The sequence below is a fragment of the Lycorma delicatula genome, chromosome 3 (genome assembly GCF_047948215.1).
Source record: "Lycorma delicatula isolate Av1 chromosome 3, ASM4794821v1, whole genome shotgun sequence".
NCBI classification, from domain to species: Eukaryota; Metazoa; Arthropoda; class Insecta; order Hemiptera; family Fulgoridae; genus Lycorma; species Lycorma delicatula.
In genome coordinates this window covers 201,700,876-201,725,752 of record NC_134457.1, presented here as the reverse complement: position 1 = coordinate 201,725,752, position 24,877 = coordinate 201,700,876, and the positions used below count along the sequence as shown (strand labels likewise).

Below are 24,877 nucleotides of genomic sequence, written 5' to 3'. Positions count from 1 at the left end.
AAACAGGAAGAAATTAGTAACAATTAATTGTCACAGAGTTAAGCTGTTAAACGTATTTATCTTTTTTTACATTTATCTGAAGTCTGATAAATATAAATATCTCCTATCTATTAACAATGTAAATATTCTTTTTCTGATATCGAGATAGCAGCATTTTATAAAATTAAACGAAAGTTTTACGACAAAAAATAATATATAAATACTTATCTATATTGTAAAGACGAAATAAAAAAGGACTGCCTTACTGAAATTTGACCGTGAAACGAAGAAATTAAATTAGGTAGTACTGGGAAATATCAATTAAGCACAACAAACCAAGAGTAAGTTCCCCTCTGGAGACAAAAGCTGTCTCCTCAGAGCCGGATGGAGTAGTTATTAAGAAAAGAAAGCAGGAAGAAGTTTACTTAAAACTTTGTAACAAAAAGAACTTGTCACCAGTAACGTAGGATACAATTTAATTTGAAACAGTATCCGTTTTCATTATTTCTTAATAATAGCCAACTCAAAGATACAACAGTATATACTTTTTATTTTTATTATTTTCTTCCCATATCAATGAATTTAAATTATTTTAAACAGATAATTATCAACTAAAAAATATGTATTACACAAACATTAAACATGAAAAAACTAAATTCAGAATAAAAAAGAACCACATTAAAAAGTAAAAATTATTTTCAACCTTTTTAGGTTTTAATCTAAAATTGGTACTGAATTAAAAACAATTTACCAACCCTTAAACTAAAAAACTCGATTTTATTTATTTATTAATCTTTCTATTTTATTTTTCTAATATAGATGAGCTTAAAAAAAAATCTTTTTTTTTATATAGGGATACAAAGCTTATACCTTGATAAAAATTGACACCATTATATAAAGAGGAAGAGAGTTTTGTTTGTTCGGGTTAAACAAAAACCTACCCCGATCAATCGTAACCAAATTTTTACCCATATTTTTTGGCATAAATGAGAAGGTTTTTAGATATATTTCATCTCCAAAAATTAAAATATATATATATATATACATATTTAGTTGTGGAGATTTGCTGGTTGAAGACAAACTTTAATGAACTGAAATAGTGAACTGTAAGTGTCTATCACTATGTAAGCTGGTTTTGAATTGAATAATTATGAATTTCTAAAAAGCAATTCTAGATTTTTAAAATTCCGAGTTTCAAGGGTTAAAATTGATTTTTGAATATTTTTCGAAACCTATTATTTTTTTTAATTTCTCGGTAACAAATGAAGAATCGACTTGATTTTTAGCAAGTGCAGTGTTCATATCAATAAACCAATTTCTAGATTTTTGAAATTAGACCTTGAAAGGGGATGAAGAAAAGTAAAAAATTTTGAAAATTTTCCAATTCCAGTAAACGACATATTCAGCAGATTTAGACTTCCAAATACTCTTCAGATAATATTTAAAAACAATTTTTTGATTTTTTTAATTCCGATTTTTTTAAGGGGTGCGAAAGTATACGGGGCTGTGGCTCAACCAACACAGCCAATGCCACCGTTACTACACCTGTGACTGACTGCACTTGCCTCCGGTTACTTGTCTAAAAAACATAAAATAAAAAGACTGACCGTCATGGCAAACGCAAGAAACTACATAACGCTGGCGAAGCTGCGATGGGGAGCTTGTGTGTGTGTGTGTGTGTGGGGGGGGGGGAGCGCGCTCTCGTTATAGTGAAAGACCGATATCTGGCAAATTTCGATATTCTCCGGTGAATGTCGACACATAACAAATACGTCGGTGAAAGACGGAAATATTTGCTTATGCGGACCTTCGGAGGTATATGTCGACAAACACAGATAAGCTCTGGTGGGGTCAACTAGAAATTAAAAAAAAAAAAAAAAAAATCACCCAATACCAATGTTAAAGGTAAATAGGATTACGAAAAATCCTAAAAAACGGAAGTTTGAATTTTAGCCACACAACAATGCTCGCTAACCTCGTCTAATTAACGATAAATTTACAAATTATACATGTTATTTTCTAGCATTGGAGTTAATCAAATTCACCACATTTATAAAAAGATTTAACCAAATTTTCAGCATTTTATAAATTGAAGGGGCCGATCAGGTTATACAGAATAAGTTAACTGTATGAACGAACAATAACGATACAAATAAACGGTCAGATGGTTGGCGCTTTGTTCAGTTTTGTTATAAAAATATTTTTGTTTAACTTTCACCAACAGTGCGTGCCAAATGCGGTGATTTGATTAATTGTCTCTAGTGTTGGAGAATAACATATATAAATTGCATATTTGACAATAATTAGATGAGGTTAGCGAGCATAGTTGTTTAGGGATTTTTGTAATCTATTTACCTTAAAAATTGGTATTGGGTGATTTTTTTTTTAATTTCTAGTTATAGTTTTGACCCCCACCAGAGCAGCTTATCTGTGTTTGTTGACATATACCTCCGAAGGTCCGAATCTATTATAATATAAGCAAATATTTCGATCTTTCACCGACGAATTTCGTATGTGTCGAAATTCAACGGAAAATATTGACAATCTCTAATTTCGGTTTTGCACGGGAACATTTATAAATATGTATAAGGGAAAATAAAGAAACAGAATAAGAGAATAAATATAATACTACTTATACTACTTAAGAGGAGCTTGTTTTTCTTTTTAGCCTCCGTAAGGTATTACTTCAAAGGATGAATGAGGATGATACATATGAATGTAAATGAACTGTAGTCTTGCACAGTCAAGGTCGAGCATTCCTGAGACGATTGGTCAATTGAAACCCAACCGCATGAGACGATTGGTCAATTGAAACCCAACCGCATGATCTAATACTCAAATCCGTATAAAAGTAACTGCCTTTTCTAGGATTAGAACCTTAGAACACTCGACTTCGAAATCAGCTGATTTGCGATGACATGTTCACCACTAGACCAACCCAATGGGATCTACTTAATATGAGTTAAGGCTCTTTGAAATGAAGGAATGTTTATAATTATTTTAACCTTAAGTTTCTTAAATAATTTTCTTTCAGTTTTTACGAAAAAAATTATTTCGAAAATCAGAATACATCGAATTATGTAACTATGTGACAACAGGTTATTACTAAGTAATAATGACAAAGATTAAAAGCAAATAAATAGTTTAAAATTTCTTCCGGTAAGTTATCCGGGGAAAAATTGCTGCAAGACAAAACAGGAACTTCCACAACAAAGAAAAGCAAAGCATAGAAATCGTTAATTTGGTAATTATGTTTTTAACATACAAAAGAATTATATAGGAAGTAAAATCTTCCCTTTTTTTACTTCCTTGTACGAATTAAAGGAAGTATTATGATCGCGAAAAATTTCGGTTTTCAAATTTCAACGGAAATATCCATTCTGACCATCAGTGAATCCAGTTTGACTAGTTTCGGCGTGACGTCTGTACGTACGAATGGATCTGTATGTACGTACATATGTATCACGCGTAACTCAAAAACGATTAGCCGTAGTGGGTTGAAATTTTGGATTTAGGACTATTAAAACATCTAGTTGTGCACCTCCTTTTTTTATTGCAATCGACTGAACCAAAAGTATCCAAAAAAATCCCAAAATGTTTGGATTTTGGACTTTTCTTACCTACAGTAATAAGCCCTCATTGAGAGCGTTTCAAAGATATATCATAAGTGGTACTTATTTTTATTGGTTCCAGAGTTATAGCAACATGAAAGTTTAATTAATGAAATATTTGGATCTTATAAGGGAAGGCACATCGTTTCGAATCAAACTTCATCTCCTTTTTTTTAATTTAAATATATTGATTTATTAATAATTTATTAACCCGCGATTGTAAAAAAAAACTTTTTACAATAAATAATTATTCAATAATAAAAAAAATGAAAAAAAATCAGATGGTATTAGAGAAATAAAATTTTATGTACTTTTAACAACGTGTATATGTAATTTAATAGGCATTATTACATATGTGTATATGTAATAGATTTGATGAAACATATTATTATTTAATGTTAATTGAAAATTATCATTTAGAATCGTATTATTTTTGGATTTTCTAGTTTAATTTCTGTTTAATCGTATTTAATTATTGTGGAATTTCTGTTTAATCTTATCTACAATAAATTTAAAAACAGACCCTCACAAGAACAACATATACATTGAGGCATATATGCCCGATCTGAATAAATTTCAAGATATTCTTATTTTAGTTCATTACTCTTCTGATTTTTGTCGGATAATATTATCCCTAAGTCGGAGTTGATCATCATTTCGTTATTTGTTTTTTGTTGCCGATCATTTAATCACTGTTTGGTTTGATATAATTCTTCTGATCTTAATTTGTGTACACGTTCTATAGTTTTCAAACTTTCTCTCTCTTTATATTCATCATCCTCTCTTAATTTCTTTATTCTTTCTTTGTTTGCAACATTTTCTTCCTGTTTATTTTTTTTGGTTTGCAACATCTTTTTTCCTTTTTTCATTTCCTTTTTTTAACTTTTTTTTTAATTTAAGTATATTGATTAATTAATAATTTAAAAAATAATAATAATTAAAATTAACCTCAGATTGTAAAAAATCTTTTACAATAAATAATAATTCAATAAAAATAAAAATTAAAATTAAAAATAAAAACATTAAAAAAATCAGAAGTTATTAGTGAAAGAACATTTTATGTACTTCTAAAAATGTGTGTATGTAATTTAATGGCAGTAGAAGTAAGTTGGTGTCCACATCAGATTTTTTAATTTGTTAAAAATTAATAGCGATAAAAATGGTCAAGAAAAATGACAAAATTCATTAAACTTTATTGAAGTTAGTTTTTTAAAAGAATTTAATAATTTGAACTTGGTAAAACTAATTAAATTGACAGCTTTTATTCATCGAAAAGCAAATTCTTAGTGTGTCACATTCCAAAGATCACTCATGCATATTATTGAATGATAAAATGTTTAAATAATATTATAAATGAATGATACAACGCGTAACTTACATAATGTAACCACATAAAAACAAAGAACCTTTCTCAAACTTTATTATCCGAATAGAGACCTGGTCCCATTACTAAAATATTTAATCAATACCGCAACACAGAAACTTTTTTGATTAAGCTCTATTGTGAGGATAGGAAAAAGTTGATTACATTCTTAGAGAAGAGGGAATATAATTAAAGGATATCGTTTCCATAACTTATGCTTCAATTTAGAAGTTTTTTTAACCGTATATTCCTTACAACAAATAAGGTAAAGATATATGAATCGCGTATATTTAATCTTAAAAACATAATAATAATTTATTCTTTATTTTTTAATTCACTTACACCACCCCTACAGTGAACCCTTACAACCCTGAAAGGAACTGAAGATGCAAGGAAGCAAGAGAAACAAAGGGAGGTCGGGATGAACACAGAACAGTTAAATAAACCTTTGTATTCTGTGTACGCAACATTATATAATGATGTGCAAAGTAGAAATAAAATTAGACTTAATGAAAGATTTAATGAACTAAACTTTGACGTGTACAGTGTATTAAAATCCGTAAATATACCCAAAAAATTAAATGTTTCATATCATAAAAAACCAATGTGATGTTTTTCATAAATAAATGAAAAACCACTAAAATAATTAATATTTGTGGAATCTTACTCATATCGACTTCCTTCATTCTACCTCGGTTATAGGCAATTTTGTGTTTGCACTGAGTTTTAGGAGTTAGTCACTAAATATTAAACACGACAGTATGTACGTTTTCGACGAGTACGTACCTTGTAAATATTTTACAAGCATAAAAAACAACAAAAGTTTTGCTTGTTTTGCAATGTGGAAATTTTTTTTATAAATTAATTCACTATAAAAAATAAATAAAATATTTAAATAAATAAATAAATATTTTATAGCGTATGAAAGAAACTGTCGTGCTCTAACCGAATTTGAACCCGGGACCTCTAGATTAAAGATCGAAACGGTACCACTGTGCCACGGAGATTGGCGGGTATTTAGAACTGGGTGTTCAGAAGGTCATAATAGCATTTTGGCAGGTTCTAAACAAAGATACAACTATTCTTTTCACAGTTTTGTTCCACTACATTTAACAATGATTTTATAACAGTTTTTGTTTTTTTATTTAAAAAATATTGTAGTTTTTATTCGATCATATTTCATAACAGATCGTACCTTTTTAGTTGATTTACACTGGAAGTATAATACGCAATATTTTTCTTTTGTTTTATTTAGTCAAAACTAATTTCCTAAAAACTGTGGTTTGGAAAAATGATTTGAGTATGTTACTTGTACAACCAAAACGTTTGGAAGCAAATAGATGATATATATATATATATATATATATATATATATATATATATAAGTTACGTCTAAAACACAGGTACCCATTCCCGACATAACAAGCATCCCAGATTAGATCTAATTAGAATAGTGAGAAGTGAAGTGGTTCCAGTTACTATCTTCATTGAGCCAAATATAATGTTCCATATCAATATGCGAAGCCCACTGAAATGCAAGTGTTCAACTCTACACGAGACACCTCAGAGCTGGCTGAAATTCATCGACGAATAAGTAATGTGTACGGTGAAACTTCAATGAGTGACAGCAAAGTGCGACAATTGTGCAGGAACTTTAAAGCAGGACGTACAGATGTTCATGATGCAGACGATCAGGGAAGGAAGCGAGTGTCAACCGATGATCTTATTGAGCGAGTGGATGAGACAATTCAATAAAATCGTAGGTTCACAATTTCTGTATTGAGTAATTCGTTTTTCCTGAAATTTCAAGGTCAGCTCTCTCCACCATTGTGAGTGAGAGACTTCAGTACCGCAAACTGTGTGCGAGATGAGTTCCCAAGATGCTGTCCGACCATCACAAAACAATGAGAATGGACACCTTCCTAACGTTTATCCAGCGCTACCACAATGAAGGAGAAGATTTTTTGAACAAAATTGTCACAGGGGACGAGGCATAGGTCCATTTCGAAACTGAAGAAACAAAAGAACAATCCAAACAGTGGATGCATTCTCATTCTCCCAGTAAACCAAAGAAGTTCAAGCCAACCTTTTGCAACAGAAAGCGTATGGCTACTGTGTTCTGGGACCGGAATGGAGTTCTCTTGGTGGAATTCATGGAACGTGGCACGACCATCACTGCAGCCTCATACTGCATGACTCTTCAACGTCTACGAAGGGCAATTCAGAATAAGCGGAGAGGAATGTTGTCATCAAGCATTGTCTTTCTCCATGACAATGCTCGGCCGCACACTGCAGCTGTAACATTGAAGCTCCTGCAGCGTTTTTGTTGGGAAGTGTTTTATCACCCACCGTACAGCCCGGACTTGGCTCCATCCAATTTTCACCTCTTTGCTCACATGAAACGCTGGCTAGGAGGACAACATTTTGGCACAGACATCGAGCTGCAGACCAGCGTAGAAACATGGCTGAAAACACAGGCGGCTCCGTTCTCTGACGGGGGTATTGGAAAGTTGGTACCACGCTACGACAAATGTCAAAATCGGAGTGGCGACTATGTAGAGAAATAGCGTAACTATGTAAGTACTTGTTACAAATAAAAAATTTTTATTTTCACTGTGGTTATTTCGTGACCGATCGGACCTTGAAAAAAAATAACCCTCGTATTTATATGCCTAAAATTCAGTTTAATTAGCAGATTATACTTTTATCATTTTCTTTTGCTCAAATAATCTTTCTATCTTTTAAATATTCTCTGGCTATTAAAATATTTTGATTAGTTTAAAAGTCTTTCCATATGATTCTACAGTAACAATCTGATTTTTTTAAATTAACTATACTGAATAATATATATTTTTTTTTTAATTAAGAAATTTCCATATAATATACTTTTTATGAAAAAAATTCTTTAGTGGCTTTAAGATTCTTTCAGAAGAAAAGGTGCACCAAAATAAAATTGGCAGCCATCATTTCAAAATAAGCTTTACGCTGAAATACGAGGAATATCCCATTCATGCAGATTTTACCTTCTAACACAAATGTACGTTAACGTTTCTATGAAAGTATAATCTGTATATGTGTTTGTATGTATGTGCATGTGTGTGTGTGTGTGTGTGTGTGTGTGTGTGTGCATGTGCCATTTTAAAATAGTGCTCTTTTGAAATCTCCTTTACAATTCAGTTCTCAATCTGTTCAATGGGAGAATATATATGATATGAATATATGAAAACCCAACGAGAATGTGCAGTAATATTTTCCAAGCAGTTTCGCATATACGAGTATTCTCTATCCGATTCCAAGGATGTAAATTTAAATATTGGGATTCAGAATTATACGGCAGAATAACTATTCTTAATGTAAAAATTATAAAATTTCTATAAATAATAAAACAAATTTAAATACCACACCAAAAAAAAAATGTACCAATTCATTTTTAAATTTTTATGAATCCAGCGCCTTAAAAGAAACAACTGCCATCGACTTAGTAATCTTTAATTTGGTGAAAACTTTCAAAATGTTCACATTTAAAGGAGAAATGTGCAAGTTTTAATTTTTAGGACATATTATCATTATTATTATTAACAGTTTTTGTTTTAATTCTGTTTAAAATTTCGAAAGATCTAATAAAACCTACTCATATGAAAAACTGTTTGAAAGAAACGTAGAAGTAAAAATATTTTTAAAAATGCAACTAAATTACGTAAATACAACTGAGCACGAACTTTTTTATACATTCTATTACTTTTTGCAGCACCAAGATAAAAAAAAGAAAACAAATATGACGTAAATAACTGCTATGGAATATGGAATATGGAAAAAATGGCTCTTTGAATTACAGGAGTATGTATTATTTATTCCCTCTAGATTTTCCAACTAATTTCTTGAATTTTCGCTTGCATAATATTAGATTTACATCATGTTGCAAGATTTACTCTATGAAAATTCAATACTAAGTAATGATACAAAAAAATATCTACGAGTAGTCTACGTGGACCATGTATTTTTTTCTTTTGAAAAATTCTTCCATTATTACGAATAATAGCAGGGAGAAACAAACAATCCTGCCACCAGATGACCGTTCTTTAAAAAAATAAAAGAATCTTTTACAGAATCCACCCGCAATCCGCATTTTTCGATTTTTACAAGTTTTTTAATATTTTTTATGGTTTCAGTCGTGAATCTGGCATTTTTAAGGAATTTTTTCCAGTTACATCCTGACCCCCGTAGGGGAAGACACTCCCTCGTGACGATTCCGGACGCCACACCATCCCCTTCGTTACTAGTTTTAATGGGCTTTACCGGAGGTCGTCTTTTAGACCCTCTAAAACTAACAACATATCACGGTCATCAGTTGGCCTCTGTGTACATGCCAACGGTGCAAATTCCTCGGCAGACATACCTCAGTGTATTTACCCAACTTACTATCGCCTTGGTTTCTTCCACCCACGACCACTTACCAAACTTAAAATTATCAAATTTCTAAAGTTCTTAACACATCCATTCTTATCCTAATTTTGAATATCTCAGCTACCTCGGGTTCGATACGAAAATGCCTACCTTAGCGAAGTAGGCTCACAGGCGGGCCCCAATCCAATCGGGATGCTACTCTAACTATGTATCCGTAACAACATCAGATACACTCGCCATCCTCCATAGGGTTAATAATTTGAGAAAGCCAGCAACTTTGTTCCATTCCCTTTCGGTTTTCCAATTAACTTGCAGATCAAAACCAGAACTGATCCTCGCAAGCTCTCTAAATACTTCGGTCCATTCAGCTTCGTACCAAAGATGGACAGATCTGGCGACAAGCATGTAAGAAAGGCACACATCATCGATGACCCTACAATCCGGATAAAAACCTGAATTAATCAAACCAAACCTGGCCAAACTATCTAAAAAAGAATTTTCAGAAAGAAACTGTAATATGCAGATTGGGGGAAATCCATTTAACAACCTGCATCCTACTCACATTAAAAAAATACGATTCGTGTAACAGCTTTCGGACGATTCAGTCCATATGAGCTGCCATAGATGGAAATCTTGTTCGTCTATTTCTTTTATGCGCCCAAAGATAAGTTGGCCTACCTTCTTGGTATCGTAACGTAATTGGCGCTATCATATAAGCACCAATCACAGATAACAATAAGAGAAGCTGGGGTCTCGACAAAATATCCCTACAATTCTCCCTCAATCGATGAACTCAGACAGATGCAGCATACAGCATTATAGCTTCGACTAAACCCTTATACAGAACACCATGGTTCTAAAATTAATCCCCAAATCGGGGTGAACACTTCTCCAAAAACTGAAGAAAGCATTACAAACCTTTTTTGGCGTTATATTAAAACTACTCCTTTAACCGAACATTCTCATCAAGGATAACACGTAGATACATCTGCAGCGGGACATACCTTATTAGATGACCTGCTATCGAAACACGAGGTCGTCGTGTAACGGTCAGTTTGCCCTTGAGAAACAACATCGTTGTTTTCTCTGGGCTGAACACCATCTTACGTTGCAAACTTAACAACTGGAGTTATCTTGCAAGCTTCGACTGCCTTGAATTCCATCTCATACTTCGAATCTCCTATAACCAGCAAAAGCCCATCATCCGCATAAGAGATGACGCAGCATATACTGGGTGACCTCAACCACACCAATGAATCGAATTCAAAACCCAGAGCAGAGAGTCTGCGATGCTAAATTTAATATTACTTCTACATTTTATATCGTATAAAATAAGGTGCCTATTATTCTTCGCAAAGTGGAGACCATTGAAGTCACCAACTCATATAGCATACACAGGCACTCGACTACAACATAAAATGTATAAGTATTATTAGATTTCACATCGCATACTAACTTACTGTATTCTGAAAAATGGCCTGTAAGAAAAGAAAGAAAAGCTTGTTTAACGATTTTTTGTTCGTTTCTCATGAACACGAGATGTATAAATGTAAAATGTGTATAATTAGTAGTCGGGTTTTTTTATTTTTAATAATTATTCTATTTAGGGTTTTTTTTTTTTATTTTGTTTCCATAACTTTACTATTCATAATATTAATAACGCAATAGTTGCAGAATGGGTAATTAAAAATAAGAAAACCACAAAATCTCACAGTTCAATTAAAAAAGACAATTCAGAAAACCAATATCGCCACCCAATTTCTTTCACAACTCACTCAGACTCAGACAACTCACTCGTCACAAACTTTCAGATTCTACAAGAAACAGAATTAACAAAACAAACCTATACTACACACAGCCACAACTAGCTAATAAAAAAAAAACGATTACACGATCACATACAAATAACAATATTAATAATAATGATAATTCAATATAGTAATTGCAGAATGAATAATTATAGTATTAATAAAGACAGCTTAAATAATCATAATTTTGATTGATATTTCCCGCTAACATGAATGTTAGCGCTAACATGAAGTAATGTATTACGCCCAGTAAAGGAGACAAGAAAGCTCTTTACTTCGCACCTTTCCTAGAAAGTTTTGCAAAGGATGATCGTTATTCTCGGGACTGGTAATTCTACTGTTGGGAGTGATTTTTTTGTTAAAGAAAGAGGAGGAGGTTTTTTTTTTGTTAAAGAGGTGGAGGAACCCCATAAACGGGCGCCACATCAGTGTCGAGCTCGCTAACAGCTTCCGCAAGATGTTATTAAATGCGTATGTGTTTCTGCGCACTGCGATTAAACTTCCACCCCTCCTGGAAACCGCTTATGTGGCATTACTTCATTACTGTTGGGAATGACTAGTCTGTCTCTTATGACATCCAACATTTTTCTTTTCATGGAAATCAACATATAAACAGTTATAAAATAGGCTACAGTCAAAAAATTAATGTGTTGTTGAACTGTATTTGGATATTGTATGTGGAATTATATAAACGTAGAAGTCCATAACCGTATTGTCTGCTGTAAACAATTTAAAATAAGTCATAAGCTAAACCGAAAATTGCACAGCCATTTTAAGGTGTAACAAATAAATCATTTAAAATTTACTAAGGAAAGTGAGGAGTAAAGTGGTTTCCTGTTACCTTTTCTATGGAATTAAGTACAGTGTAGCATATTCCCATACCAATCTCACTGAACTCCAGATTATATTCAGCTGTACTGATGACACCCTTCATTCACTATGTCTAGTGTCTTAAATTTTGTTGATTATTTTATATAAAAATAGACTAAGCTGTTAAATTATAATAATAAAAAAATATCAATTGCAATTTTTTCATATTCTTAGAAAAAAACATTATTTATTCTCATATAGCCTTCGTATTATAAATAAAATTAAACTCTTCATATCTTTTTAATTTATTTTTAAAGTTAAGTATACTTTAATCCAATTTTAAAGTTACGTGATTCAGTGAATATGTCACTTCTGGTTTCATTGAGTTTCTAAATTGCTACCGTGGTTTGAAGAATTTTTATCTAATTTTTCAGTTGATAATGTTTATTAATAAATCGTTAAAGTTAAAATCATAATACTAAATAATCAAAGCCTAAATTTATCGATGGTATTATAATTTATTTTAATACTTATATGAGAAACGTTAAGAAAAATGTATATTTTTTAATTTAAAGCCTAGTTTGCTTTTATGGTAATATTTTTCTAAATCTTATCCTTTTGTTGCTTACATTTTGAACTTATGTCTGCCTTTTCGTATGCATTAATGTGTATATGTATACTATGTGTGTATGTGTGTATATCTCTCTCTCGCTCTCTCTCTCTCTCTCTCTCTCTCTCTGTCTGTGCGTGCGTTGTGTGCGCGCCCTCGAGAGAGAGAGAGAGAGAGTGAAGTGAAAAAAGGATATGTGCGCGCGAGCACTCTCTTTCGCTGTTTCGCTCTCAGTTCAGAACTTAACTTTTGTGTTGTGCTAAATAAAAAAAGACGACAATTTATTTTTACACAAAATATTAAAATAAGAAAGAATGGGTTTTGTTATTTAAACGATGTTTCCTTTCTACATTTGTTTCTCAATTTTTATCTTCGTAGACCTGACTAAAAAGGAGATTCTCTTTGCTTTTCTGAGCGTATTTTGCATAATTTTACAATGAAAGTATTTTTTTTTAATCAACCTACAAGTAGAATTACGAAGAAATAAAGATTAAATTTACATGGATGCAAATGTTAGAATAGTTTTATTCTATAAAAATAAAATTGTATTAATATTATCATTAAAAATTGTTTCAATAGAAAGTATTTCTTTTTTATAATAGTAATAAATTTTTTCCTATAATTAAGCTTATTTAGGCATAATTTCTCACAGTTGTAACTTTTTATTAATAAATACACCAGGAAGACACTATTCTTAGGTGGTATGTTCGTTTCTTTAACGCTCTTGTCCAGAACGTCTGAACTGATTTTAATTAAATAGATATGAAAATCGTTATCTAATTTCGAAAGTAATATTGGGTATTTCATGGTTTAAATAAAACAAAATAATAATGAATTATTCGTTAACAAATTTGGTTCCCTTTCTGATAAGAAAATACGCATTATAATATATAAGAACGATTGTAAGATAATTATAATTTTCAACTTTATCAGTGGGAAAAGCTGTAAAGTTTAAATACATAAAAATACATTTACTTTACTGAGACGATACAATAAATGTAAAGAATGGAATTATTTCACAACAGAAAAGGGTAAAATAGTTTGCTGCTTTTAAGTATTTTTCAGCGTTTCTTATAGGTGCAATATTTTTAGAGCAATTAAGATACAATACAAACTAATCAGAGTAATTTCTCTTCAAGTAATAATATTTATAATACAAGCAAACCTTTTGAACAAAATAAATATGTCATCATTACAGCTGAATATAACATGCAGTTTAGCGAGATTGATTAGGTAGTATGCTACACTGTGTTTAATTCCATGAAAAAAGGTAACAGGAAACCACTTCACTCCTCACTTTCCTTGGTAAATCTTAAATGATTTATTTGTTACACCTTAGAATAGCTGTATAATTTTCGGTTTAGCTTCATTTCACATTGTTCACAGCAGCCAATACGGTTATGGTATTATATAATTCCACATAAAATATCCAAATACAGTAGAACTTCAACAACATATCGTTATCAATGTTTCGTCTGTAGCTTATTTTATAAATGTTTACATGTTGATTTTCGTGAAAAGAAAAATGTTGGATGTCATAAGAGACAGATTAGTCACTCCCAACAGTAGAATGACCAGTCCCAAAAATAACGATCATCCTTTGCAAAACTTTCTACAAAAGTTGCGAAGTAAAGAGCTTTCTTGTTGTCTCCTTTACTGGGATTAATATATTACTTCATATCAGCGGAAAATATCAATCATTATTTATACTTACGATATACAAAAAATATCATTACTCGCATAATAAGTCGTTATGGAGGTGGGAATCACATTCAATCCTCAAAACTTAAATAAAAGGATTGTTACACTACTAAAAGTAAACGGCTACAAAATGTTAAAGGTTTTACTAAAATTTTCTTAGTTTAGAAAATAAGCAAGATTGTAAGTGAGAAAATATTTTTCAGCTTTACTTTCGAGGGAGGAGTTATACCTTAAAGTAACGGAAAAGTTTAGGAACACAGTTTACTTCTACTTTTTATTCTTTAATGGTGCTTAGTAACTTGTTTCACTGAACGGAAAAAAGAAAGATGAAAACTTTGTTGCAGAAATAAGGTGTATTACTAGTACGTATTTACTACACGTACTTTAAGAAGTAATATTTTTGCATGAACACATTTTTCCAGATTTTAGATTGTATAAATCTTTATTGCAATTTTAGACGATTCAGGTGATTTATCTAACTATCGTTTTAAAATACTAGTTTTCTTGATTTAATGTACAAAATGTCCCGTAAGTTTCAATACATAGAAAAATAAAATATGTTTTATGAATTCCAATTTTATTTATATATTATGCTCTATATAACTACCACTGTTTTGAAAACACACTTCGATGCGTGTCTACTAACGAAGAACAAGTAACCTCATAAGTTTCCATACATAGGAAAAAAAGACTTTTTATTAAAGCCATATATCAGGAAGAGATATAAAACAAAAATCATCTAAAGAAACGTATCACTAACGCCAATACAAGCATATCTCTGAGTATGAGACACCTTGTAGTTATGTTAACGTGTAACTTGTTCAGAGGCATGTTGTATGATTATAATTGCATAAAAGAGTTTCTAGAACACTTTTTTTAACAGTATTTTTCTGTAATGTGATTATAATATAGAGTGGTAATCCTGAAAGTAATGGCTGAAAATTAATAGTGCCTGGGACTTTCGTGTTGGAACTTTTAACACTCTACAGAACGGGAATAGGTCATTTCCCGATTTGTTACTGGAGGGGGGCATGAGTGTTGCGTAGTATTTCCAAGACGAACCGCCAATTTCATGATCGGTGTAACTTTAAACCACTGATGAAACATTAAAGTACACGCAAAACCTGACTGCTCGTAAGTTGAAAGCCGTGATTTTTTAGGTGTCCTGTTGTTCGATTTCAATTTAACGGTTACTCACTAGCGAAACGTAAAACGTTCTGGATATTGCACAACGCTGTTTAAAGTTGGCTACGGCGATAGTTGATTAGACCGTTGTGTCATTCTCCAAAAACTCTTCTACATTCTGTAAAGTATTAAAAGATTTCTATACGATTTTTCAAACGGCCTTCCTAAAGTGACATGTTCCTATGTGGCTCGTATTAAAGTGCAACCAAATCGTCCAGCCTTTGATGCGATATTCTTCAACCAGCATGTTAATCAACAGTGAGAACCGAGTTTACAACAGAGTACGTGTAGTAAATACGTACTAGTAATATACACCTTATTTCTGCAACACCGTTTTCATCTTACGTCTTTCCGCTCAGTTAAACATGTTACTAAGCACCATTAAAGAAAAAAATAGACGTAAACTATGTTCCTAAACTTTTCCGTTACTTTAAGGTATAACTCCTACCTCGAAAGTAAAGCTGAAAAATATTTTCTTACTTACGACCTTGCTTATTTTCTAAACTAAGAAAATTTTAGTAAAACCATTAACATTTTGTAGCCGTTTACTTTTAGTAGTGTAACAATCCTTTTACTTAAGTTTTAAGGACTGAATATGGTTCCCACCTCCACGACTTATTAAAAAAATAGACTTATTATAAAAAATTTGAAAAAGTTAAGTTTTGAAATACTCGAAAAACAGGAAACAAAAACTCCAGCTATTAGCGAAGACTTTTTAGGCTAGTAAAAAAATATTCAATTGTATTACTTCATATATATTTTCTTTACAACAATTAACTACTTATTTAACAAATTAAAAGTCAGGGGTAAGTAACTGTATTTAATTTCAACACTCCTACTCGTATACTATTCCGTTAACATAAGCCCGTACGATACTTTTAAAATAAAAATTAATGATCAAGAAACCACATGATTAGTTCAAAACAAATTTTTTGCATGCACAAAAACTTTGAAAACGTGACGTTAGATTGTTACGTTAATATATTTTGTAAACATTATTAAATAAAATGTATAATTTTCATATAGAACACTGATTATTTACTACATTACTATCAATTTTTCGTCGCTTCATTATAGAACAAACAATTTTCAGGTTATCACAAACCATTTACAGCACCCCCTGCCCAAAAAACTACCCCGTAACTTCCAGCATGATAAAATGTTACAATTGTCTTACTAAATTTAAATATTACTTAAATTTTATTCAATATGAACCACTCGTACTTAACGCGTTCTTGTCGAGTGCCTCCATGACAGTATATATCATTAACAACGGTACTGATACTGAAAATTCAGTTTTCTATTGATCCATTACATTACTTCCTCAACTGTGTGAAGATTCTCTCCCTCCCTCTTTCTCTCTGTAATTAAAACATAAAAAACGTCCGCCTCCTCTCTTGCAATCACACGGCCGCGTTCACACACACACACGCGTACGTACTAATATATATATATATATATATATACAACACACAAAATAACACGTTCATATAAAAAAGTTTCATAGAAAATTAAAATGTCGTCCTTCTTCTGTTATTCTTTATTTTTACGTTTCTAGAGAAAATTGAATGAAATAGAAGGTAATAATAAAAAAAGTAATAATAAACTTTTGTAAATTTAATAAAGAAACTACTGTAAAAAGCAGGCTGTACGCAATATTTGTATGTTATATAAAGTATATTAACTGCGATTTATTTATGTTTTCCATAGTTATTACTATTTAATATATAAATATTTATTTATTTACTCTAATCTGTACTTCTAGAGCAAAAGTAAACCAAAATAAAATTAATCGCAATATAACATTACCAACGGTAGGTAAATCTATGAATAAACATTAAAATTTCCATTCCTCCAACTATCTCGTCTGTATTTTTCGATATTAGACTATTATTTAAACCTAATAAAATTAACAGAAACAAACCGTATTTGAGGTGAAGAAAATATTCGTTACAAAAAAACTTAGCTATATTCTTTTACCTGCATGTTTTTCAAACACTAGACTGTGAAAAACCTATCTGTGACAACGCCCACACATTTCCAAGATTAAAAAAAAAACTATGCCTTATCGTTTAAAAGATTATCTCTTAAAATAAGATTATTTAATTTCTGTTAAGAAATTAAATTTTTTAGGCCTCATTAAGTAGATGACTAATTTAACTTTTTTTTTAATTTGGAAATTTTGTAAAATATTATATTATTAGTACAATTAAATGTTCATTACGACATATAATTTTAATCTTACAATTTATATGTTGCACAATTTCTATTTAAATTTACATGTAAACCCAAATAAATATACACATAAAACAAGCGCACAAAAAATCCAGGGCACATCTGCAACCATGCAAAATAGAAATAATGGTATATGTTCGTCAACAAATAGAACGGTATTACGTATGACCACAAAAAATCCAGCCCAACACGTTTATGAAGTAAAACATAATATATATATATATATATACACACACACAGAGAGAGAGAGAGAGAGAGAGAGAGAGAGAGAGAGAGAGAGAGAGAGAGTTAGAGATTGGGTGGGGAGGAAGATGTGTGTATCACGAAGTTCTCCCAGGACTTTCACGACCTGTTCTACTCGTGAAAATAATGGAAAAAGTTCATAAACGTATGTTCTAAAATGCTTCGTTTGCAAGTTACGGTTAGTGAAAGATTTTGCTCAGTTTTCAACTACCGCGAGATGAAATGAGGTCGTAGTGAAATGTTTAAAACGTTAAGAAGCAGGATTAGAGATTTCTTATGGTCTCTGGCCTGAAAAATCGAATAAAACAAGTCCCAGAACCATAACCCACCTCTACTTGGTCACGTGGTGGACGCGTCTTCCCAAATCAGCTGATTTATAAATCGAGAATTCAAGCGTTCAAGTCCTTGTAAAGTCAGTATTTTTTTACGGATTTGAATACTAGATAGTGGATACCGGTGTGATTGGAGTTTCAATTAACCACACATCTCAGGAATGGTCGAACTGAGACTGTACAAGACTACATTTCATTTACACTCATAATATCGTCCTCTACATTAATACCTGAACGGTAATTCCCGGAGGCTAAACAGTAAAAAGAAAAAAGGTCCCAGAACCATATCTGCAGTAGTTTTGACAAATCTGGGGTGAAAAACTAATAAACTGGAGGTAAAAAACCCCTTATATTTTAGGGCATTTCTGATTATTTATTCATATATTTCATATATATATATATATATATATATATATATATATATATAAGGACTTTTCCTTTACTTCTTTTTATAAAGACTTTTTTTGGTGAGTTTCTGTATATCTTTCACCAACAGTTCGTATTTGTCTAATCGCATTCATTGTCTCTTTTCCCTTCCTGAAAGCTGTTCTACAACTTTAAAACCATATACTTGATATTTTTTACGTAATTTTCCGTTCAGAATTTCCAAAAATAAATTTTCTTTGAATGCAAATTAAAATATTGTCTACTGATATTGATAATTAACAATAAACTTGGTAAAGACTGTAACCATGATTATTTTGATGAAAATTTCTTGAGTTTTTTCTAGAGTTTGTTTTTTTCTTTTTAAGAAATTAAATTTCCCATTTTAATATAATTTCCGATATGTAAGTCAACTCCTTCTTTATTAATTATACTTTTGCTTCCAAAATAGGCCGGAAATTACTGCAAATTTATCTAACTTTGTTTTTAATCCATGTTAATATCAGATTTTTGTTTCTATTAAGATTTTGATATGAATAATATTTAAACATATATATATATACATATGTTTAAATATTATTCACAACATCGCGTTCGTCATAGTAACATACTATATTTTTTTAAGAAAGCACTTTTTTATAGATAAAGTAATTAGAAAATAAATAATATTTTTAAGGGGTAAAATACCATCAATTTTCTTTAATAGAGTAATTCTATAAATTGACCTTATTGGTAATGCATAATTACGTTTTATTTTATTTTTCTGAGTTAATAAATTTTAGACAATGATGAGAAATATAAGTAATCTTTAACAACTCCTTTGATAAGATTAATGTACTTACAAGTGATATAGTAGTCTAAAAAAAAGGGATTAAATTTTCAAAAAAAAAAAAAATAATAAATTTTAATTAATTTTTAAAAATTACCGTAAGAAATTCATGATTTTGACAAGTATGAAAATTTATTTTAGAGGTAAATAAATATAAATTTACTTCTAAAATAAATTACCGTAAGTGAAATATAAAACAAAATAAACTTAATCAATAAATATATCTGTATGATAAATGTAATTGTATAATACGTATAAATTGTTTTAAAAATAAAGAGTTACTATTAATTAAAAATGTTTCAAAAAACATCGTGATCTTTTTTCCAAAAGATAAAAAAACACAAACGCAACAAACCTTGAAAGAAAATACAGTTGTTTATTTCTTTTCACTGGACATTTCCATTTGTAACAATCAAGTGAAGAGAAAAAATAAACTAATAATGAATCAAAGTCAGATGAATCTACTAGAGTGATGCAAAAAAAAAAGAATAAAATAAAAGTCTTGTTTACGAAGATGAACGCTTTAATTTATTCTACTTCACCTATACTTAACGTATAATTCAAAATAACAAATAATTTTTCAATCAATATTCAGTCCTACTTTCTTTATTTCTTTTCTTTTTATAAAAAAAAAAAAAATAAAGAATTAGCATAACTAATTCATTATTAACTTATAATCAATTATAAATAAACAGATTTCCATTTAAAATTTGTTCAGTTTCTCTTAATCCTTTTAATCAAACATACGAGGTTTGATTAAAACCTGTTTTCTTATAAAAATGTGTTCGTATAAAACGCATTTCAAAAATCGGATTAACTATATTGAAAAAATATTTTTTTTTTATAATTTATCTGAGCTAAGCGCTTATCATTATAAGAAATTTTACTGGTTTCAACCGAATTAATCAATAAAAAATAAAAGTAATTTTTTTTTCTTTTTTATTCGTAAAAGGTATAATTAATTCCATGACACGTGTTCATTATGGAATAACTTAATGGGAGACACAAATCACTACTGAAAATATCGGACTTACAAGAAAAAACCAGGAATGGAATGGTTTCTAATGATCTTTTTCATTAACTCTTCCCAGACAAAGATATCATGGAAAATTATAAGTATTTTTATTTCACTTATAATGTCAAATCACAAGCTATTTTCAATAGAAAAAATTATTACATAATTACACATTAATAATTAATCGAGATCATTAATTCATAATTCAATGAAGTAAAAAATCAACAGTAATAGAGGTAATGCGCACAACAGACTCCACTAAACTAACGATTAACAATTTTATTAATGTATTTTTTAATTGTAAATAAAACATTATAAGAAATTGGTCGTTATAATAAAAACATAATGCAGCGCACTTTAAATAATTTTTAATGTGAAATATGTAGCCTACCATAAAATCAAAATAATTATAAAACATATCTTAACTAAGAACAGAATTCACATATCATTAATTTCTATTTCTTTTGATAAAGGATTTAAAACAAACCAAATTACTATGATTTTCAATAATTTACTTGTCTGGAGGGAAACAATAAACTAGAGCTGGGGGAATGGTACGCCTCTAGTTTGTTTTTAAGGGCAACGGGAGCCCAGGTGTTGTCCAACCACGCGAATTTGTACCAATATTTGTTTCGTTTCCACTTGTCAGTTGATGAACTGTGCGTCTGTGGGGAGGTCCAGTCGAAGGAACACATGATGTGTTCAACTGCCCAGCTCTTGGAGGGGCCAGAACTCAGGCCACCCTGGAACTTAGTGGTCAATTGGCCACTCATAAGCGGCGAGTCAATGTGGTGTGAGCCGCACTGTCGGACCGTGTGGGAGTTCCTTGATGCCGTTGCTTTGTTCAACCGGCATCAGTAGTTTAAGGGATATAAAACTCCTACCGCTAGCCGTAGAACCTAACTTCGAGAAATGGCTGGCCATCGGTCAAATGTAGCTCCAAGCGCTATAATATGGTGGACAGGTACTTGCTGGTATTCAGTGACCTAGGCGTGGCAGCAAATTGCTGTCCTTGGCAGAATAAATTTTTATTTATTGACAAGACATATATTTTAGTATGTAGACGGGGTGCGCCTGCCTACCCATTTTAATAATAAATGACAAGTGAGCGATGGGACATGCAAGCGAGTGGTGTAGGGCACCATGCACTTAGGTAAGCTCTAGGAGCTAATTAGGATATTGGTCGCTAAACCGTTTTGAGGAACAGTCACCGTTTGTGGTACGGACATTCAGTCTTATGCTTTAGGGCGACCAAATGGGGTGGTGGTGGGATAAATTCCAAACAAACCTAGCCTAGTAAAAAGCTGCTAGCCTAAAAACCCCACGAGAGCGTAAGATGACAATAATTTTAATTACTAAATATCAGACAACTTTAATTCGTTTCTTTGATATAAGTATAGTAGTTAGGTTAATGCAGTTATATTAGATTTCTCAAGTAATACGTTATATTGGTTCTGTGGTAGGTGATAAAAATTTGATAAATCAAATTTATTTATTATCTATCTATTTTGCCAGTATTTTTTGAGCGATAAATATTTGATGTCAAAATCTGTTATATGCCCACAACACTTCCATTAGTTAGTTAGTTCTTAGATGGAGCCACTGAAACGCTATACTGAAAATAAATAAATAAAACTATAAATGTAATCTAACCAAACTTAACCAACACTCACTTCGCTCGCTAACCTTGACTAACAAACCAGGTTAGCGAGCGAAGCAAGCATAGGTTAAGTATGATTAGATTATATTTTTATTTTCTTATTTCAATACAGCGTTTTGTGAGCATATAACTACAGAAGTTTTGTAGACATATAACACATTTTGACCATATTAAATTATTCAAATTTATAAAATTATATAATAATAAGTAAATAAAAGTACAAACGTAAAATAAAAATTAAAATAATCTAAGCTTAGAAATTATAACAAAGAATGTTAATAATAAAGCATTTATATATAAAATAGAATGTGGCTTCGATAATTGTGATAAATTTTACGTAGGTATGACTAATAGGACATTTAAAAAGAAATTTCAAGAACATACACAAGCATATGAATACAGAAAAGAAATCTAGTTATGCAGATCACATACATGAAACATCATTTTCAAAATTAAAAGATATGAGCAATAATAGAAATAAACAATAATAAATCTATAACCAGAACTCTTTAAAAATACATATAATATAAAATAATTATATTATAAATGAACAAGGAAATTTTGATAATGATGAATGTATCAGGGAAGTAATAAAATTTATTTAAATAATTTACTTAAATTCATAATTAAATTATGGCCGTAGATGGGAGCATAGTGAGCATTTTGTTGGTAATCAAGTCAAAACCTGGAGCTTTAAATGAGTTTTGCTCCTTCATCATCATCATCATTAGCACCTCCCTAGTGAGAAGGCTGTTATTTATTTGATTCAGCTATTTAATAGCATCCTTCAAATGTAAAGTATCCCAAAAAAGTGATAGTCCCTTATGGTCAGAATTAGATGAGAGACAAGTTATTCCTGACCACCAGTTTGGCAGCAGCGATCACTCTACCATTGAAAAGATACACAGAATTATTCATGTTATCATCAAATGCTTAGAGAAGTTTTTGTTCTGCTGAGTTTCTAGATGTCCAGCAAGCATTTTATGAGGTCTGGGCTACCTGGTCTGCTATACGAACTAAAAGCAAGTCTATGTCAACCATTATATCTCTGATACTGCATAGTTACTTGGACACTTGCCTTTCCCAGATTAAATATAAGGAGTTACTAATTTCTTTGTCACCAACTCGGATGTTCCCAGAGCTCAGCGTTGGGGCCTACCCTCTACTCTGTCTTCACTACGGAATTCCTGTTATAGAAGATACCACCTATTGCATTGTTTGCCAATGTCACAACAATGATGATCTAGCTCAACCCTCAGCAACATGGCAGTCAGGATTAAACCTTGTAACTAAGTAGTTGAAGAAATGGAAAAACATGTGAATCAAGCAAAGTCGGCTCATGTGACTATCTCAATGAGAAGGAGTGACTTCCCAGGAATCCAGTTAGATGGAGTTACATCCTGCGTGTTGAGAGTGTACATTATTAAGGAAGCAGATTGATATCAAATTTAAGGAGCTGTACTGGCGTTAATAGGCATAAAATCGGAACTGTCCACTTTTAACAAACTGCTACTGTACAAAGTGATTATAAAATCAATTTACAAACATGAAATCTGGAACAGCAAGTGCCAGCAATGTAGAGACTATTCAGCACGATAAATTTGTGAAATGTAACCGTTATGGTAATGCAGACATTCAGAATGCTGAAATTGATCAGTACTGGGGTTACTGTGTGTTCAAGAAGAAGTCAATCGATTAGCAACCAGATAAAAAATAACATTTAATAACTAAGTGAATCGTTTAACAGTTAACCTCTTGGACAATGGCGAAGATGTTAGATGGTTACAGCTGCTACATGTATTAGACTAACTAGGAACCTAACAGTGATAATCTGGAAGACGCTTCTACTCTTGAGTTGTGTAACATCTAAGTATTTATTTTAATGTTTATGATTGCTTATGTTTTAGGTATCATACAATAAACTAATAGACAATTTTCATTTTAATATTACAGTAATGTAACAAAATTACACCATGTGGATGTTTATTTTAATATTTTTAATATACAGTTTAATTAAATAATTCAATCATGACAGAATAAAGATCCCATGAAAGTACTTTCATGATAAAATTAAGTTGTCTTATCTCAATATTCTGAACTAGGTGGTATATATTAATAGTTCTTTTATATATATATATATATATATATATATATTTGTTAAAGACAAATATAGAAGATTTCTAAATACATTTTTAAACTTATGCACATAAGTTTTTCTCTTTGCAGGTAATGTTTAAAGACAAGGGAGAGTATCCAACTTTAACAAGGATGTCTTATTGTCAATGCAGATTAAAACTAGTATTTTCCAGTATATTTCGTCAATTTAAATGGAAACATGTTGCCCTAATATTAGACAGATCAGATCTCTTCTCATTAACTGTTGGTAAGTTATCAATTGATTTAATTTTTTTATTAAATATTTTTGAATATTCAGAGTTGAAGATTCTTTTATCAACTTAAAAAAATTTTTGTCTTATGGCAGTTTTCATAGTGACAAATGAAAAAGCATCCAAGATACAATATATATTAGTCTGAATTTTTTATTTCTTTGAGAAAAGACGTTATTCAGTATATAGCTAGTTCCTGACGTAGACAGAATAAAAACGTTACTTTTAACTCTGAATACCCCCTGGATTTTTTTAACATCATGGTATGCTCATACGTTACAGTATATTCAGCTCACTGAAGGTAATAGGAAGCCACTTCAT

General features: G+C 31.0%; 1 protein-coding gene across 1 annotated transcript in view; it reads left to right on the top strand.

Moving 5' to 3' along the window:
• LOC142321285 (atrial natriuretic peptide receptor 1) overlaps positions 1–24,877 on the top strand; it is a 251,566-nt gene that overhangs the window by 149,650 nt on the left and 77,039 nt on the right. The window contains exon 4 of the mRNA XM_075359283.1: positions 24,396–24,552. Coding sequence (XP_075215398.1) covers positions 24,396–24,552 — 157 coding nt within the window. The remainder of the gene's footprint in view (positions 1–24,395; positions 24,553–24,877) is intronic.